At 42.2% G+C, this 20,204-nt stretch overlaps 1 protein-coding gene and 2 long non-coding RNA genes across 6 annotated transcripts; 2 read left to right on the top strand and 1 right to left on the bottom strand.

Moving 5' to 3' along the window:
- Positions 1 to 101: 101 nt before the first annotated feature.
- On the top strand, positions 102 to 7,187 carry LOC128084153 (uncharacterized). The gene is made up of 3 exons (XR_008208359.1): positions 102 to 524; positions 657 to 822; positions 6,693 to 7,187. It is a non-coding gene; the product is annotated as an uncharacterized LOC128084153 (long non-coding RNA).
- On the bottom strand, positions 4,983 to 20,068 carry KLHL22 (kelch like family member 22). 4 transcript variants are annotated; one of them, XM_052690005.1, is made up of 8 exons: positions 19,932 to 20,013; positions 19,167 to 19,406; positions 12,369 to 12,638; positions 11,548 to 11,713; positions 9,687 to 10,405; positions 8,365 to 8,557; positions 7,183 to 7,416; positions 4,983 to 6,161 (listed from the first exon to the last, which is right to left on the bottom strand). In XM_052690005.1, the coding sequence occupies exons 3-8, from the start codon at positions 12,593 to 12,595 to the stop codon at positions 5,784 to 5,786; spliced, it is 1,917 nt and encodes a 638-aa protein (XP_052545965.1). In that variant the 5' UTR covers positions 12,596 to 12,638; positions 19,167 to 19,406; positions 19,932 to 20,013; the 3' UTR covers positions 4,983 to 5,783. The 4 variants fall into 4 exon arrangements, with proteins under 4 accessions (XP_052545965.1, XP_052545966.1, XP_052545963.1 ...); XM_052690006.1 differs by having other exon boundaries at positions 12,369 to 12,621; XM_052690003.1 differs by lacking the exon at positions 19,167 to 19,406 and having other exon boundaries at positions 19,932 to 20,068.
- On the top strand, positions 12,580 to 17,381 carry LOC128084154 (uncharacterized). Its single transcript, XR_008208360.1, has 2 exons — positions 12,580 to 12,663; positions 13,976 to 17,381. It is a non-coding gene; the product is annotated as an uncharacterized LOC128084154 (long non-coding RNA).
- Positions 20,069 to 20,204: the final 136 nt, after the last annotated feature.

Genomic DNA, 20,204 nt, shown 5'->3' with positions numbered 1-20,204 from the left:
ACGGGTTCCCTCCCCTCTCGGAGCCGAGCACCAAAATGGCGGCGGCGCAGGGCGGTGAGAGCCCTCCGGAGACACCGCCCCGCGCGTGCGCGCTGCGGCCCGCGGCGGCGTGAGGAGAGCGGGGAGGCGGGAGGGGAACGGTCCTGAAAGGCCGCCTGCTGCCGGGCTGGAGGTGTGCGAGGGGAGCCGCTGATGCGCCTCCATCTTCGTAGGGCCGCTCTCGTGCATCCCTGGCCTCTCGTGGCTCGCTGAGCTCCCTGCCCGCGGGCACTTGGCGCCCACGTTGCCTCCTCTGAGGATTTTTGGTGATGCTTTTCTGCGCGTTTTGAGTTTCACCTCTTTTTCACGTTGTTCCCGCACGAGGAGGTCGAAGCCCTTTGAGGTGATGGCTGAGGAGGAAAGAAGGGCTGAGCGGGGCCTGGCAGCGCTGGGTGCTGCGGTGAGCCGGAGCAGCAGCACGAGTCCCGGCAGCAGGGCTGATTTCAGGCAGCTCTCGGTGGTATCGCCGTGCTCGGCTGCCCCAGGTAAGGACACGACAAAGTGAACAGCACCGATTCCCCAGACGTGCTAGAGATACCTTCACAAACACTGCTGATTTTTTAGGTCAGCTCTGTGATTTCATTTGATTTTGTTTCTCTTCTTGTTTTGCTTTTGAGGCTGTCAGTGTGAAGCAGAGCCGAGTGAAGTAAGTGAGGTTTCAAATGGAGAAGCAGATTGGAGGTGACTCTCACAACCTGCCCAGCCCGGCTGCTGTGCAGGCTCAACTCCAGCTTTGCCATCTTCCCTTCATGCTGTTTATTCCAAAAGCTCGCTCACAGCGCGGTTGGTTTTTTGCTTTATTTCCTATGTTGGTAGACAGTGCCAGCTGAGGTGTTTGTATCTGTGTGGGCTCTCTCTCTCCAAGCATTGAGTTCAGATAACAAAAATGGAAGCCTCACCTCGCTCAGATTCTTATGTTTTAGCAAAAAATATTCAGGAAAATCTTGTGACATCACTAATACAGAAGGATCTTAAACTTGGTCCTGAATACATGTGCAGGTATCGCTTCACCAGCTGCCAAGTACAGCCATCTCCTGGGTGGAAAACAACAGCTGTTTAATCAGGCAGAGCAACACACGTAGAGCAATAGGGCTTGAGATGAATAGTTCCATCTGAAAATTCACACCCATGCAAACTTCTTTTAGGGAAACTTACCTAATAGGCATATCATTGATCAGTTCCTTCTAGTTGAAGTACTTTTATCTGCCAATGAGAGTCATTTTTAAGCACAGGTAAACAGGTTGCAATAGATTATGAAGGTTGTTATATTTCTCTTTGTTATTTGAATAGGTTTGAGTCATTTTCTGTGCAGCTGTGGCCAAACTACAAGACAGTACTTGAAATAACAAGCCAGATAATATTTAAAAATAATTACAAGAGCCACAAGCTAGCAGCAGAATCAGTAATACGTAGTATATGAAAAGGAAATAAAAATTCATGCTGCATTTTATTGAATTATAATTATTGTTATAGTATGATAAAAATCAAATGTAAGTCAAATATGTAATTATCTTGCCTCCATTTCATGTAAATAGCACAACTATCTCTAAAGAGTTGAAACATGTCAGGAATAAATAGCACTTGATTATAAACCAGTTTCAGCGCAGTGCTACAGAGGGCTCGAGTGATGACTGAGGAACCAGCACAGCCAGCCACCTTCCCTTCCCGAAAAGACAGAAGGGTTTTCAGTTTGAAAGGAATTGCCACAATTATCTGTTCTGACTTGAGCTTGTGCAGGCTGTGTGCATCCTTCAGGTCATTCCCCTTTCAGTTTCAATTACTGTGGTTGAATTAGGTGAAATCAGCTAGGTAAAACGCCCCATCTTCTACTTACATTAAGAGAAAAAGATGATATATTCAAGCTTGTTACCATTATCAAATAAGACCAGGCAGCAGCTTCCTAGTCTGTGTCATGAAGAGTGGAGAGATGTATGGATTTTTAGGGCTGTTTTACAGTGCCACTTTACCTTTTTATTGTATATGAATGAGTTTGTGCTCTTTGTGTTATGCATTGGCAGCTTCTGTCCTCGGAATATTCTGCCAAATATTTGCTGCAGTGCAACTGATGAAATAGGGATCTCTTGAAGAGCATCAGCTGCTAATAAAATAGAAACTCAGCTGGCAGAATATTGCCTCGTGTAAGTGCTGTCCCTCTTACCCCATGCCCAGCTGCTTCTTCCTCTTTTTGCCAAAAGCCCCCCTCCGTGGCTCATTCCTGTGTAAGCGGGAGTAACCTTGTATCAAAGGTTTAGAATGAGAATCCTTCTTTCTTTTAAATGAAGAACTGGGTATGCTTCCAAGACAAAATTAACAATCCTAATTGAAATGAGGAGGAAGTGGGAAAGGATGTGTTGGATTTAGAGGTAGGCAGCTGGAAAAGAAATACAGTAGTGAAAGCACTTAGAAACAAAACCTGAAGCAATTATAATCACTTGTGCAAATAAGGAAGCCTAAAATACTTCAGGATACAAGTCCACTAATTACAAATCTAGTAAATATTCCTCCATAGCTTTACCTCTGGCTGGCAGGAAAGAGGAAAATAGATTATTAAGAAACAAAGTTGTTATTCTTCTGGGCTTCCTAGTGCATCGGCTGTTAAAGCTTTAGAATTGTGGTCACACTGTTCTGATGAGCTGTTTGGCTCATATCTTACAGACCAGAAGTAATGTCAACTTTTCTTAGTTCATCATTCAACTGTCTGCAGTGCCTTGTGCTACAATGTGATGCTTCTTACTGCAAGGTACGAGACTGACATATCTAGGAGACTAGAGGATTTTTTAATCAAAAAGAGAAAAAATATCAAAAATCAGAATCAGCCTAAAACTCCCATGAGAGCATGTTTTCCTTGAGTGAACACAAAGTTTAGGTGTGCTAATGAAGTTCCTGAAGTTTCAGCCTCGATAGATTGATGATAATCACACCTCAGCATATCAATCTGTAATCCCTCCTGCAGTTTCTTTGTGTGGGTAACTGCACTGAGCAAGAACAACAAAGCTCTTCATATGTTTTAGACATAATTTTAGTGCAAAGTGATTTGATTATTGTTAGCCTGGGTGTTGGCTTGAAAAGGAGAATGCTGGACCAGACCATGCAGCTGCTAAATGATTAGGATGGTTTGACCTAAAGGAAACGTGCTGGTTTTTTCACTAAAACAAAATGCATGCAGTTAAGATAGTGCATATGGTACCTTTTAACTGTCATATTGTGCTCAGATGAAATGTTGGGAGTGAAAGCAAATGAAGATTTGTTTTTACCAAATGAAAATGCAGATCTGCTCATAGAATTGGTTCATGTAATGTGGATGTATAATGCTGGCAGCTTTAAAAATAGAAAAAAAGAATACAACATTCCTAAGGTATATAATGTGTTTTAAGGTCAGGTTGTTTCCTCATAACTGCCTTCTAAGCTGTGTACTGATTTGCTTTGCACAGCATCCAACTGTTATTTAATAAATAACAGTCACTAAATTGCATATGCTGATGAAGTAGAAAAATGGATCTCCTATCTAAAGATCAGTATCCAAACTCTGGAGGAGTGATAGGAAAAGGCTGGGAAAAATAGAAGTGTGAGTTTCCTCATGACATTTCTTTAGCTTAATAATTACATCTTGCATTCCCCTACATAATTTAAGCCCAGTTTAATTAAAATAGTAAGTAATGCCCTCTAGTGGAATACATAGGAAAAGGAAAATAAGCCAGACAAAGAATGATCCCATTTTTAATTGTCATGGAAGAGGCTAACAACCATTTTCCCTTGAAATACACTGCTTATCACTGCTCTGACATGCTAGTTAAAATGTGAAACACACTGCAAGCAGTGCAGTCAGATATGTGCTATGGGCCAGGGTTACATGGAACACCTGGATCTACAATGTGGCTTGGATCACTAGAGTGTGGAATCACTTGGTCAGTGTGCAGGCACAACAGATTGCCACTGCAATGCCTGCAGTCTGGAAGGAGTGTTTTTGTGATGTCAACCTCAGATTTGTCATTACATGTGAGAGCTGCACTGAATTGTTACAGGTCCAAAATAGCTCTGTGGGCTAAAGATGAATACACCTCAGGCTCCTGTATTGCAGTATAACAGACTTTATTATCAAAATGGATTTTCTGAGGAAGCTCACGTATAGGGTTTCCTGCTTTGTCAGGTCTTCTGCTTTATTTGCCAATTGGCAAAGGGTCCAAAATTGAGATAAAAACTGACAGTGCTGAAGAAAAACAATCTGACTCCCCAGCTGGAAAAAAATAAAAAGCCGTTCAAATCCTTCTAAACCTTTTCCAGAAGCCCACTGTACTCATGTGCAGTCAGTGGAATCCATTTCGAAATCAAGAGATGGGAGAACGTTTCTCTGAAGTAGCAGGCCAACGATTATTTGTCATGTGATGATTACTGAGCATCACTTTGGTTTCACCCTTCCTCCTGCTACTGCTAGAAGTTTTAAAGGCTTTTGGCTCATGATTTTCATGTGGCACCCATTAGTCCCTGCCCCTCCAGGAGGGAAGGAGCCTATAATGTCCACATATCACAATGGTTTGGACTTTAAATCAGCTTCTAAACTAATGTCAAGCAAAATCAAAATGGCATTCAGAAGTGAATCATTTAAGCTTCTTAAGCAAAGGCTTTTCTATGTTTTATCTTTTTGAGCTGTGGTGATTCTGTTATTTTCCTGTCATTAGTTCAGCTACCATAGGGTCTTGGATGAGTGGCTTCTTCACTACTGCTTGTTATCTGCTTATTACTTCCCTCATCTGAGGCAAACCCATTTCTTCTCTCTTTATCCTTTTGTAAAGTGTATATGACAAGAGTGAATAAAAAATCAGCCCATTCCCAAGCTGGTGTATCTTCACTGATAATAATGTAGTAACATGGATCTAATTGAACTCTCCATATTTTAGATTCCACATCATGGTTAATAAAACTGTCACAGTAGTTAAAAAGAAAAAAACGTTCTGACAAAGATTTATTAATTAATTTATGATTGTGAACAAATGTGTCTGACAGTTGAATGATGAGATTGCCTTATTCTGTACAAAGAGCTGTTTCTAGAAATCTTTCTGCTGCGTTGTCAGCACCTGTAGTACAGAAATTTGGGAATGGATGTCAGTTCACAGACTCTAACCCAGCTATGAGGATGGCTGCATGCCCAGATGAGATGAAGATTCAGATTTCTTCTACTGTTCCTGCTTCTGTATGTTCAGTCTGGCTAGAAATGATCAGGCTGACACCCGGCACAGGAGGGAGGTGCTAGTTCTTACCTTCCCATGTTAGGCTTGCTAGAAGGTTTTATTACCAGAAAAAATAAAATCTCCCTAAACTCAAAGAGCTATTTCACATTAAAAGCTGGAAGGAAAGAAGCCAGTCAAGCTGAGCTTTCTGTGCCTTTTTTTTTTTTTCTTTTTTTTTTCCTGTCCACGCTGGAAGTTGAGAGAAGTCTCCTTCAAAGGAAATGAACCTCTCTACTTTATCTGGGGGGAAATGGCAGTTCTGTGGTTACTTTAAAAATTCTGCTTTCTGGCAGGTGAGCAGATACTGACTGGTAGTGGCATTTTGTGCAAAACACTTGCAGATGAGCAGATAATAACAGCGGATGTCATTTTGTGCAGAACACTTATTTTTCAAACTTTTAAATACATATTTATGGATATAAGAAAGACATATAAAATCTTTATGTTTTTTTCTTTTTTTTTTTTTTCTTTCAAGACTTAATTTCCTCAACTACTGGCAAAAAATAAATACTAAATTTTTTAATCTTCACTTGAATTGTCAAATTCTTCCCAGTCTGATACGCTCATAACTTCTGATGGAAGGTCAAGGTGATACTTCATGCGGTCTGCATGCCATTCTGAGAACCATTTCTCTGTTTCCATTAAAATAGCCCTGGGCAAGGTGAGGACACAGGCAGCCATCCCAGAAATATCATCCTCCAACTGGGGTCCGTCCTCCCAACAGTCTCTCTCTGCATCATAAATGTGGACATAGTCCATGCGGATTCCTCTGTTGTGGGATCTGCCTCCCAGGACGTAGATCCTGTTGTCTAAGACAGCGATACCTGGCTCTCCATGTCCTGCAGGAAGTGGACATACATTTGTCCACTGATCAGTGCTTGGCCTGTAGCAGGCAACCTGTATAAGGTAAAAAATAGATTAGCCAAAATTGAACTTGGATCTTAGTGACAGAGCCTGGCTGGATGGCAAACTACTCATGCAGCCACACCATACCACCAGTCCTTCGATGGGCACTGATAACACAGAGCACGCTTCTCATGCAGTAAAAGTACAATGCTCAGTAGAACTGTGCATATTTGCCATATAACTCAATCACAACGTCTGACCCAGCTGTTGTGCTAACAGCTGTATGTCATTCAAAAAAACAGATACAGAAGTGTGAGATGGGGACATGTTAATATGAGCTCAGACACAGCGCACCTGTTTGCAATAGGAACAATGTGCTGCATCACACAAACAGGACAAACCTGCTAACCATCTCTGCACCACGTGCTGGAAAGTTTTAGATTGCAGTGGGTAGCTACTCTACTAACTCCACTTATTTGTAAGCATCTTTTTGTAACTCAAACTTTAGCTTGAATTTTGCTATCTTCATTGGCTTTAACAAAGCAATTACTTTTTTTTTTTGGTCTTTTTTCATGTCTTTAGCAGTTATAGAAGTCAGAGTAAGACACAAGAAAATTCTCCATTCATCACTGCCCATCAGGTACTATATATTTTATTGCATTATACAATTGCCATCCAATCCATTCATTGTGCTTTCCAACGTATCCTTAACAAATCCTGTCCTGCAATTGTACACTGCTAATTCCAAGGTTCTTAACTTACGAAAAAATACATATGAGAAGGCAATTAAAGGAAACTCAGCTGATGTGCTAGTTAGGGGCTATATGCATGTGAGTGAATGTCATTCAGCAAAGATATTTTAAAATTTACATGAATCTCAAATGCTAGAGCTTTAATGCTTAGACAGTGCATTCAAGACAGCAGCAAATAAATCATGGCAAGTTCTGCAATTAAGTGGAAGAGAGCTGATGCTAGAGAGTTTTACTTGCGTACTTAGGAGGAGAAAGACATCAGTGTGAAAGCATCTATAAGAAACAGACTCTTCCAGGACATAGGTATGATAAGCTCTCACCTGGTGAACATCCCTTCTGTATCCAGAATCATTGTTGCTTCCTCCAATCACATAGAGCTTTCCCAGCAGTGCAGCCATCCCATGCCAAGCACGTCTCTCTGGACCATCTGCTAAAACTTCCCAGCGGTCAGTCTTTGGATCGTAACATTGCAGCTCCTTCAGATAATCTTCTCCTCTCCTCCCACAGGTAATGTACATCTTCCCATCCAGTGCTGCTCCAGCGTGTGCATATACCTGCATCACCACGTGGGAAAGCAAGAGTTGGAGGTCTGTGTTTATGTATTTCTCCCAGGTTCAAAGTATGGAATAGACATTAAAGAAGTGACATTCTTCATGAGTTATGCAGATATTAACATTTGAAAGGATTTTCTATTTTTTTTATAGACAACTCCTTTCCAGGTGATTATGTTGAAAGTGTGAATTTCTAAATTAATTACCCCAGAATTTCCAAAACTTCCAGAACTGCACTGGGTTGTCATTTCTTACTATTTCTTTATTAGAAACTCATCCATATAGTTACTTTTCTCCCTTGCCTACTTGGAAGTCCATGAGCTAAATAGTATACAGAAACTGATGTACCCTCACTCAGAGGGTGGTGAGGCACTGGAACAGCCTGCTCAGAGAAGTTGTGGATGCTCCATCCCTAGAGGCTGGATAGGGTCTAGGCAACCTGATCTAGTATCTGATCTAGAGCCTGATTTAGTGGTTGGCAAGCCTGCCCATGGCAGAGGGTGTTGGAACTAGATGATCTTTAAGATCCCTTGAACCTGAGCCATTCTGTGATCCTATGGTATCTTCCTAGTATTTGATGATTTCTTCTAATTGGGAATAAAGCATGCTTATCAGGACTGTAGATAAGAAGCTTATACTACTCATGGTTTACCTACCCCAGGAGGAATGGGGAGTTCCCTGACTTACATGTTCAATTTGAAATGGTTTTAAGGATTAATACAACAGAGGTGCAGGGGAAAACAGGGAGAAAACAAGAAAAATAAGCATTAAACCTCAAAATTAAAGTTCAACATTATTATTATTCTTTACTGGTATGTTTATCTCAAATACAGAAGTAGCTTCCCATGTGAGTATCAGCAAAATGAAAGCTATGCATGAGAAAAGCACCTAAAAAGATGAAATTAGGAACTGGGGAACTGTATCAGTGCGTGTGGCTAACAAACTCCTTACCTCCTTCTTCAGAGGTGTCACATATTCCCAAGTGTTGCTTTTAGGGTCATACCTCTCCACTTCTCTCAGGTCTTCATGGTAATCTCGGCCTGCGACGGCGTATATATAATTGTCCACAACACAAACACTGAGGTCAGCATGCTCTTGCTGTAGGGACTGGATCTGGAACCATTTGTTGTGTCGTGGGTCATACCTTGTAAAAGAATGGGATCAAAGGAAGTGATTCATACATCCACAGAATCATTGCTGGAATACAAGACAGCACCACACATGGGGTTATTGTACTGTCTTTGGTTGAAATTAAATTCAGCTGTAAGTGGAGTGAAATACAGCCTTGTCAGCATCTTATTATTAGCAAAGTTCTTTTTGTCTATTTTTAGAAGATGTATTTCAGCTGATACAATCATGCTATAAAAGCCTAGGTTTTCTATTGTCTTATACATGCCTTCAGATTATGCATCAAAATCTGTTAGCATAAAGCCATTCTACAAGGTCAAACATTCTAACAGTAGCACAGACTGAATCTGGATCTTCAAGACATCAAGAGGGTGCATAAGCATTTCGTGGCTTCTTTGACTCTTTTTTTCCAACATATGTGCTGCTTCAAGTAAGCCTCATGATTAATTTTCAGATATAGGGATCTATCCAATCTGGAAATTGTAGTTACAGTGACAGCTGATGGTGAAGGGAAGATGTGCGTGGCATGAAATCAGGGCAATTCCACTGTAATTAGTAAAGATAAGATGATTACATTATAAAATCAAAAGGGTTTATATCTGTTTTTGCAATGTAATGGGCATCAAGATCTAAAACTGTTCCTTTCTCCAGTGCATTTTTTTCTGGCACAGAACTGAAGACAACCCTGGAATGCTGCTACTGTGCATGCATTTTCTCAGTAATTAACTAATAGCAGCATTTTACTAACAAATCCTTTCTGGTGGCTAAATCCCTTTGCACAGGGATGAGAACTGCACACAGAGGACTTTTGGAAAATCTCATTTCAAGAGCATCTAGACAGTCTAGGATTCTGGAAAATTCTAGTTCATTACCATTTCCACACCTTTAATACTTCACTCCCTCCAACAAAGAAGAGAAGGCTGTAATACTCCTGAATAAGCAGCTGTTTCTACGCAGTCAGGAGTGGCATTGCTGGAAGCTTTCTGTTGCTATGATGCTAATTTCCTTATTTCTCATTATTTCTTTCAGTGAGAGGTTCCTATCTTTTTTGCCAGCAAGCATACAGACTGCACTAAAGGCTTACTGACTCAGAGATGGGCAATGGGGTGGAAATGAGAATAGTAGCAGGATTATCCTTATCTTACCTCCAACACCTCGACTCTGCTCGAAAACCACTTACATTGTTGTCTCCGCCAATTAAATATACAAAATTATTGAGAACAGCAATCCCCTGGTTGGACATTCTGGGGGCTAGTGCAGCTGTAAAGTGCCTCCACTCTCCCAACAGGGGGTTCAGATACTTGGCTTGATCACTGAGAACAATGGATGGAGTAGAATGCATCCCTCCAAATCCCACTACACACTGGAACTCTGATCTCAGCTGTGTCTGGGAGCTCTGGAGCATTGGCTGAAGACATTCGTTCTTGTGGTACATTAATGCATCTGCGACTGTATCTTTTAAAGGACATGGACTTAATTTGTCATGAAGCCTTTGCAGGATCTGGGGTTCCATCAGAGGAAATCGAACTGTCTCAAGTAGCTTAAGGGGCTCCATCAGGGAGACCTGATCTGTCTCCAGTTGCTCTGGAGAGTAATGATAAAAAAGTGCACCATCATAAACTTCAAATTCATAGTTAACCTCCAAACGGTTGCTACTGAGCAGGGAGTAGACCTTCTGCAGGGGTAGCTGGCGGTATGCTTGTGTCCTTGAGAAAGCTGCAAAGTTCTTCAAAATGTAGGAGTCCAGCTGATCGCTCAAATGTCTCAAGTCATAATGGTCAGCTAGTTTGTATACATCCAGGATGTTCTCTTCATCTACCCAGGACATTAGAAAATCACAACAGAACTTAATGACTTCTGGAATCTGCAAGAGAGAGAAATCTTTTATTTCATACACCATTTGCCTTACGTTCCAAGATACAGGTGACAGAAGCATAGAACTTCCAAGCTTTGGAAGCTTCCAAAAACTGTAAAAAAGTTGTTGACAAGAAAATGGCTCTTCTCACAATCTGATTGCCGTGTTCACCTTTTTCCAGAGAAAAATCACAACTCAACTTGGGTATGCAGATGAATATAACCCAGATCTTCTAGCCACACTATACTGCAAGCCTTTGAGTTTTGCTTCTCGTGCAGCAGCAATGCATCTTCTGGGGCACATGGGATACTGAACAGCCAGGCTGCCACATTTGTTAACATGAGAGATGAAGGCTGCCTGGGAGGCAGTCATGGAAACAAAAGGCATGAAGGACATGGCGACAGCTGCTCCCTCAGTTGCTCTCTCAGAGCACTACAGACACGCTATATCACAGATTGTAACTATAACAAAAATATCTGCATCACTCAAGTGCATAAAAAGCCATTTGAGAACATTAGCATTTAGTGTTGTCTTCTGAGTACTATCTGAAGTTGTATCTGGCATGAGGACACCTGGCAAATAACAACTGATCAACAGTCCCTCCACTAATAAACTGGTGCTAAGTGTGTAGCCAACCAAAGCACCCAGAAAGTTTAAGGTTAGTACCAAATCCTGTGCAGCAATTAGCTGCAGGGAAAATTAGAGAAAAAGAACTGCCTTGAAAGCAAAAGGCACTTTGTGCAGAAACCATGGTGGCAGTGATGAGGTCAGGTAAGGTTATGTGCCTGTGGACTCAATCTGGGGTAGATCTTGGCAGGTTTAAGCAGCTCAATGGTTTCTGAGGAGCACACCTTGTCCTTTATCAGAGGTGAGCAGTATTCTATTCTAGGGAAGCTTTTATATGCTGATCAGTGAAAGTGAGTGCTTCATAAAATAATCTTTTAGACAAAATGATGATGAAACCATAGCACAGATCAGACATGCAAGCACTGGTTCATTGTTCTAGCCCTTCCAATGGTTACTGTATCCCAAAGAAATTCTTTTCAATGGAATCATGCTCTGTTTCACTCCCTAGCCCTCCAGCCATGTTTTCTGTTTCTTTCATTCTTTTGTTTCTTGCTTCTTTTTCATCATACCTCCCAGCACCTCACCTGAAGCTGACAGGCTGCAGCTAAGGTTTCCTGTACACTGCTGACACTGAGTTCCAGCTCAGAAGTATAAATGAAATTCAAGATTTTACACATTGCGTTGTAGGAGATTCCATGAATATGAACTTCTTCTTGTTCCATCTCTCTCAGTCCTCCTGCAAACATTCCTCTGTAAAAAAAAAACTGTATTCAGTTTGCTTATCTTATTCTATCCTGAGAACATAACAAAATATTCAAAAAGATAAATCCTAGTCAGATAATTCTTTGGGATTACCTCTTTTCTAAGCCGATGATACAAAAAGCACAGACTTTCAGGACCTAAGAAAGGAATACCTCTCATTCTGAAGGAAAACAGTGGGGAATACCTGAAAGGTGTAATTCACAGTGGAAGGATTTAAATACAGACTCAGTACATAGGGAGAGGCAGTGGGTGAAGGCAGATACTCCAGGGATTGGGGAAGAGAAAAACAGGAACTTGAGTTTTTTTAAGCTAGAGCAGTTCTTCCAGATTTGTCTGGACTGCCTTCGGATTTATTTGTTTACAAAAATAGAGTGAGTTATCTTCTCCCCTTTACATACCTCCGAGGCTGTGAATGCAGTGGAGGTAAGCTCACAGTGCACTAACAGGAGCTTTATTTCTACAGACACATAACAGAAGGCTGAATAAAGCCATTCGTAGCATTCTGAAACCCATTCAGCTCTACCTTGTGGATCTAATTCTACATCAGGAGGCAGTGTGCGCAGTGTGCTAACAGAAGATTTGGAAGTTGCAATGCTGCTTTACGCTCATACACATGCTTGTTACTGCTGTGCTGAAAGCATACCTGAAATAGTCACAAGATGCAGCTAGCAGTATCCGATGAGCCTCAATAGGTTTCTCTTCCACTACAAGAACTACATCAAAGAGGATGCTGCTGTCTCGGAGAGATACCAAGCCACTGAGCAAAGCCTGAGAGTGCTCCGCACTGCGGTATGTGTTGCTGGTGCGCTGCTGAAGGGAGGACTCGAGTTGAGCTTTGTGTGGCTGAGTCAGCTCCTGATCCTCCGCCATCCCAGGCAGAAATGTTCAGCCAAAAGCTGCAGCAGAATGAAATCTGTGAGACAACAGAATCAGCAAAGGTTTGTGTCTTTTGCTTACAAACGGTCCTCTGACTCATCTATCACAGTAAATAAATCAAACCAACTCTTCAGTCAAAGGAGAACCATCAAAACCAATTCTACCCAAGAGAAATTATCCCAAATGATATGGAAAATAGGCAGGGATATATCAGCATGTCAACCTGGCAAAACATGGCATTGCTAACGATTTTTTGACTCCTGGTTTTCCAGTCCAAAAGTATGCTGCATGTGGGGATGTACACATATTTTCACTTCCCAACCTATTGCCAAACCCCTTGTTTCCTTTGCATTTCTATGATGTCTGTAACAAACAGCAGATCTCTCACAATTTTTCCCAAATTCCACATTGCCTAATATCCTCAAACAACTTTGTTGTAAAAAACAAACCTGCACCTTCGGTCTTTTGCTTGATATTTTACCATAGAATCTGAAAGCTTTATTCTCTCCTGTTTTATGCTTTATCTTCCTTAGCTGAGCACATTTCCAGTCTATACAATACCATCTGAGACTACAGGCTTTGCAGCGAGCTTCTTTATTGTGCTGACTTCAAGCTAGCATGTACAACTCCTTTTGACTTCACTGTGGGTCTCTGCAGAGGGGATATTTCCTTTGGTGTAGGCACTGTAGAGGGCTATCCCATACATCTTTGTGCTGCTGCCACTGACGCTACAGGAAAATCCTTACAGCATATGGGGAAATGCCTGTAAAAAGCTAGCTGGAAGTTATTGTTTCATGCCCGTAGTTAAGCTCTCAAAATCTCCTAATTCCTTTGTTAGCATCCTGTAATTTACCCTTTCTATTGTCTTTGAAGAATGTGAGAAGTTGCAGCAGTTAGATCTGATGGGCTATGCCTAGTTGTCAGAGCAGACACTCAAAAAAACACATTAGCAAAAGGAAATGCCTTAGCTGACATGGCTGCTTAAGGCACAGTTATAACAGCCTCTCCTCCAGTGGCTCTGGGAAATAGCTTAGTGGTGTGAGGGACAGTCACAAGGAGCCATCAGCAGTCAGAAAAGCAAAAGCAGAACAAATCCAAACAACCAGTGAAGAGATGAAACCACTGCTAATTGTACCAGCCATAGACAGGGAATGCCACGTTAGGAATCTCCCAAAGTACTGCAAGGTATTCTGTGTGTGGTCAGTGAGGAAGAAGCTGTCTGGATGGCACTAAGAAAAATGGAAACAGTTATTGCACTGCCTAAGGAAGTCACCTCATGCTGTCCAAAACAAAAGGAAGCTAGGTGCCACTGCTTCCTGGGTGGGATGGAAAAAAATTGCAAATGTATATTAATGGCTGTCTGCTCTTTGCCAGCAAAACCAGGGTAACGAGCTCAGAAGAAAGTCCTGATGAGACTGCCTTCTAGGAAGCACATTCAGGTCGATTATACAGGGAAGCTATCCATCATCAGCTGAAGAGATGAATAATGGATTCTTTTTCATGACAGGTAGATGTTTTTCCTAGAAATAAGATGACTGCCTTTGAAGCAGACAAAACATTACTGTATCATTTTATTTGCTCCTTGGAAATACGAGTGATAGATTGAGGCAAGGCAGATAATATTAAAAGAAAAGGCAAGTGAAGGAGTGAGCATTACTAGGTGTTGATCAGAAATTCACTAAGAGAATAAATACAGCAAAAACAAATTAGGCTAAGATACTGTCCAAATGAGGAACAAATTCAAACAAACCACATGTACAGAGCTGATGTGTTTTAATGTGATTAATGCTAAAAAAAAAAATGTACCTTTTCAACAAAATAGGGAGTTGTATCAAAGTGAGCCTCTAAAGAGTGAAATAATTTCAACAAAAAGCAGACGTACATGTAATAAATGAGCTGTTTTCTGAATTGTTAGACTTTTGTTGGGTAGAGAAAACAACATGACCTTTGATGCAGCCTAAGTGTGTGTCAGTTGTAGGTGGAACTGAGGCTAGAGAAGAAAAGAATTGTGATGTGCTACAGTTAAACTGGATGTTGCTTCTGCACAACAAATTTTAGCAAAGGCATGTGTTGTAGAAGTAGCTTAATTATATATTAATATATATATCACATTATTTCCATGGATTGTTGCCTACTTGCCATTGAACAGTGAGTGGAGGATGAGCAGAAGGAATCATTTAGCTGATACTCTGAGTGCCCTCAGCTGTATAAGAGGCAGCTTATACAGCTGGGATTGGGTGGGTACAGCTGTGGAAAATGGTTGCTTGAGTGAGGGTAGGGGAAAATTGGGTTGGTGTTGTGGTTTTCTGAACTAAGTGTAGTGCTCTTGGTTAATTGATAATGTTATGTATGTCTCTACTGTGTTAAATATAGACTACAAAGTTGCTACAGAGGGGTATCACGTTAGCACAACAGTGTCTTGCTTTGCAGGCTATGTGATCTAACTGCAGTTTTTCTCTAGTGTGTCTTGTGCCTTTGTTACTGCCTACAATCTGATAGCCCAGCAGTGGAAGTGTGCTATTTCATGTGCAGTGTACCAGCTGGGTGCAGGGAATCACTGCTAATATATCTAGGAATTCTTGTGCCTTGTCAGTGTCTGTCAATCTTAAAAATGACAAGGGGCTTTATTGTAACTGTACATTATCTAACCCCATCTCAAATCTGCATTTTGCTCAGTCTTCCCTGTAGAGGGAGGAATAAAAGGGCTAAATGTAGTACAAGGGGTACAGCTGTGAATGAATGTACAGAACAGACTTCTTCAATTTCCTGCATGCTGCAGAAAACCTTCTATTTACTATTTTTCCTTCCTGACCATGCATGAACTTTGTTGTCTTGTAAGCCATTTTCACAGGCTAGCATATCCACCCTTGTCAGTGAAGGAGCTGTAGGCAGGCCTTTCCTTCCCATTACAGTCCCTTGAACCATGCAGCTGAGTCTTTTCTGTTGTGGGTCTCTCTAGCATCAGCTTCTTGAGAGCAGAATGTTCTTGAGGCATTTCTGTTCTACTTTTCTTACTGAGAAATTTGGTCCATGACTGAGTAACGTTCCTAGAAATTTAGGGGTTTTTCCTTTTTTTTTTTTCCTTATTGATGTTGGGCAGCTGTTAACTGTGTGACTCAGGAGCTGAGAACTGCAGGACTGACCTTCAAGTGGAAGAGATGAATTCTTTAATGGCAGCAATGACAAAAAGCGTCTTCTCGCATGCTGTGGGATTCTGTCTCCAGAAACAAGGGAAGGCAAGTCCTGTTCTAACTCTTGTTCTAAGCACCTTAAAACTGTAGATAAAATCAGCCTAGGGACTTTCTTAGCTGGCTGCATAAAGTCCTACAGATAGGTTGTTTTGTATTCATCTTTCAAAGTTAGTGGTTAGTGGACTGAGTAATATTGGAGTGTTACAACTGAATATCTAATGCATAAAGAGAAAAGAGATATATGAGGTCAGTAATTGCATGTGCACTTGTACAGACAATGCTAATGTGGGAAGACACATTCTGCTTGGTCACTTCACATCAAGAAGATATAAGAATAAATACAGTCACCCCCCAAAAAAATTAAACTCAACATCTTCAGAGCTATCTAGCACAACACAAATGCTCTTATTCAATAGGCTGAAATTTTCACTATTTTGTGCCTGGATTCTATTTAGAAACCATGAGAAAGCATCTGTGTCTTGCAACCATAGAGACAGAGGAAGCATCTGAAGGAAATGAGTATTTCCTATACTATGTTCAAAGTTCATTTTATTATTGGTTATCTCTTGAAACAAGCTGTGGATGCACTGGAAGCTAAATATTTTAGAGGCTTGCTGATAGCTCTGTGATCATCTTGTATTCAATCTTCATTATCACAGAATGTTTCTGCAGAACACTTGTATGGAAAAAAAAAATAATTATTCAACTAAAGTAACTGTTTATCAATGTATGAAAAGAACTGTGGCTTGGTGTTTTAACAAAATCCTCTTCCTGATCAATGACAATACTTGCCTTTACGCTAAAGGTATGCAGCCTATGAGGGAGGAACTTGGCAGTGGGACAGGAAGAGTTGACATTGTAGCTTGATCATTCAAATAGCAAAATGGTGAGACTGGGATGCTGGCTTGCTCTTGTGCTCACTGAAAAACTTCATCTGTTTAAGAACACAGGGTATAGGAGTGGGGTAGCTCAACTAGAATGGGGAAAGGGAAAATTAAAGGTATGCTAAAATAGGTGTGGTATGGGACTTTAACACCAAGATGTTTGTGTACTGCTCCACTGAAGACCAACCTGAGGAGTGGCAATTTATCAGCTTACAGTATATGCTTCCTGAGACTGAGAACAAAGTCCTGCTTCCCTACAAAATAATCTGTGTTGTACCTTCCAGCAGCTGGGTCTGGGCATGTCCTGGGTACATCCTGATGTCAGTATAGGTATATTCAGCCTTTACACTTTGCTGAGATATGCAGTGATCACATGCTTTAAACAGACTGTTGATGATTCAGTGTGTTGAAACCTATTATTGATATTGCATGGTACAATAGAGCCCTGGATTCTGTGACTAGCATCCAAGTTGCACAGTGATGCCTACCAGTGTGTGCTGGGGGTGGTGGGCTGTTCAGAGAGCTTGGTTACAGGAGGGGGAGTAACCAAGTTAGTTCCTATGGAAACTCAAGACGTTTTTGTATCAAATTGCTTCTGGCTGTCAGTTACATCTCTGTATATGAGGAGGTATCTTACGCAGATCATGATATTTTCTTCTGCATCAGCTGTGCCCAAAATAAACTAGAACTTGCTGGTGTCGGGTATCCTAATGCTGTTTAGCTTGCTGCCATATGGACAGGTGGTTCGAGCCTGGTGGGGGTCCAACACTTTCTTAGAACTGTGGGATAATTCAGGCTGGAGAGAACCCTGGGAGGTCTCTAGTCCAGTCTCCTGCTCAAAGCAGAGAGAACTTAAAAATGAGGTTGGGATGCTGGTAGCTGTGTCTAGTCAAGTGCAGAATATCCATCCGTTGTGATATTTGGAAAACTGAGTGCTTGACCAGCAGGCTTGTTTTCTTTTTTATCCTGTCTGAATTCTGCTCCTGCAGTTTATGGGATTTGCCCTTTCATCTTCACCTTGTACATCGAAGGGAATGTAACAGCCATGCCCTAAGGCTTCCCACACCTCCATGTCTCCCAAGGGAGTAGGAAGAATTAGGATCTAAGCCAGCCTTCAGCTGACAGCCTGATGTGAGACAGCAAGATACAAGACTAGAACAAAATGCTAGTTATGCTGACTCTCAGGGGTTGCAAATGTGAATAGGCAGAACCTGGCGAGGTACCAGAATTCAGCAGGGCAGAGGGCATGCAAACAAATAAATCAACTAGTCAGGGAGCGTGTAGAGTGGGGAGGCAGCTGGGTGCCTGCCAAAATAGCTGAGAAAACAGATGTAATGCCACAAACAATGTAAACTGAAAAGCAAAACTATTGTTCAGCATAACTAGAGTGCAAATACTGGAATGATTTACCAACTATACCATGATTTGCAATGGGCACTTGCAAGTTTGCTATGTAAGAATGTGAGTATACCATTTTGTGTAGACATAGTTAAGTTAGCTGTATGGCTCTTGAAGAAAATTGAAAGAGAGGAGGTATGAAAGAAAAACAAGCTTTGTGCAGCAGGCTTCTTTCAGAATTATCCCTTTATGCAGTCACAACTGTGTGAAAAAAATATATATCTTCCTCAAGTACCTTTTAACTTAGGGAACCTTCTACAAGTAGGAGAAATAACCCAAACGATTCCTTTAGCCTAAGGTCCTCACAAAAAGAAACAATGGTACCTGGAACCACATGGCATCTGATTTAGTTCTGAGCACTCAGTGATGGGAGTTACGTTTTTCTAGGCCTACACACGCCATCTTCTCTAAGTCACCAATGCAGACATGCAAGCACATCCCTCCAAGCTGAATTTCTGAGTCATGTTCAGTTTCTAGCATTAGTAGTATATTTGAAGTGTGGGAGGGAACCTAAAGGTGTGATTTGGGAAACAGCTTCTGCAAATGATGCTGTCTCACAAATGTTGGTATTCATTCCTTTCAGAAACAAAAGTTTGGGGTTTTTTTCCCACCCATGCTGCCTTTTACAATGTATTTCTAAGGCACACTGAGACTAAAACATCTTATTTAACATAGATATGGCAAAACTTCCATGAAATCTACCCATATTTAGGCACACAAATATTTTAAAAGATTTTTTTTCCCCCCCCCAAAAGCAGGATAACCTAAAGAGCTGCCTAACTTGAATATTTTCTATAATTTTGCATTACTCACAAACTGATCATGTCTTTCTTGTAGCCTGCCCAAATTCATGGAGCTGTGAAGTCTTCTGATGGGTATTTTTGGGAGGTGGCCTGTGGCCCTAATAACTACAGAATGGAAGTTGCAGTAAGGGAAACAAATTCAATACAGTGCTATCTCATACAGTGAGATAACAATCTCAATACAATGCTTTCTCCAGAGACTTCAACATTTCCTTCTCTCTACTTTCTGGTTTGGACAGAGCTGCCTTTGTGTTTGGAGGAGGAACAGCTATGTCTAGACAGCACATACCTTCCCATCCTCAAACCTACGTTAAGGCTTCAGCTTTCTCCAGTCTGAGGATGGAGTGTGGTCCTCAATGTTTAGCTCTACATCTACAGATATCTGTCAACCTTCCATAGAACCAGGCATAGTTACTATGCCAAAACACAGTTTATCAGTTAGCCGATGGTACGTGCTCTGGGACTCTTGAGCGAGCTGGCAAGGCTGCTTTGTTCAACTACTTTAGTCACATCATGCATTTTTAATTACCTAAAGTACACGGAAGAAAAAACGTTAAAGAAGTAATTAGTTCTGTGCCAAATACAATTAAGTGACCGGGTGGAGAGCAGAGGGCACTTCCAACACATTCCAGTTCTGCTTTCTGTTTTAAACAGGAATTCATTTGCACTGCTCACCATGTTTGCTTGTTTCTTTCCTGCAAGGACCTGCGTTGTTTGGCTGTTATTTCCCCCTGTCACTCACATATTTGAAGGCCAGGAAAACAGAACGCGCAGTTTTCTCTGCAGGAGATGCTACCCAGAGCTCACATTTCGTTTTGATTCTCCCCCAGCCGTGTGACGGCGGAGTGAAGGACAGTTCAAGCACAGCTCTGCTTTTGCTTTCCCTTTCCCTGCCGACACTGCCTTCGGGCCCGACCAGCACCCCCGGCTCGCTCACCCCACGTACCCCGCGGGGCTGGGACGAGGCGGCCGCCCGGCCCCCCCGCGCCCCTTCCTCCAGAGTCAGCTCGGCTCAGCCCGGCGCCGCCCCCTCCCCCTCCGCCCCACCACCTACCGAGAGCGGCGGCGGCGGCCTCCGCCTGCGGCTTCCGCCTTCATGCGCCCCGGAACCGCGGCGCCCCCGCCTGACGCGCCCGCTCGCCGGGGGAGGGGCGGATGGCGGCTGGAGCCGGGCGTGGCGGGCGGGACCCGGGACACCCGCCGGCACAGCGGCGTTCCCGGGCAGCGGCACTCGGGACCGCCGCCTGCGCAGTGCGGCTGTGCGCTGAGCGGGGCCGGCAGGGCCGTTCCCGCAGACGGGTTGCGTGGAAGGGGACTACAAATCCCG

Source organism: Tympanuchus pallidicinctus, unplaced genomic scaffold (assembly GCF_026119805.1).
Source record: "Tympanuchus pallidicinctus isolate F22 unplaced genomic scaffold, pur_lepc_1.0 scaffold25, whole genome shotgun sequence".
NCBI classification, from domain to species: Eukaryota; Metazoa; Chordata; class Aves; order Galliformes; family Phasianidae; genus Tympanuchus; species Tympanuchus pallidicinctus.
The sequence above is the reverse complement of the archived record's forward strand: the minus strand, read 5'-3'. Positions and strand labels throughout refer to the sequence as shown.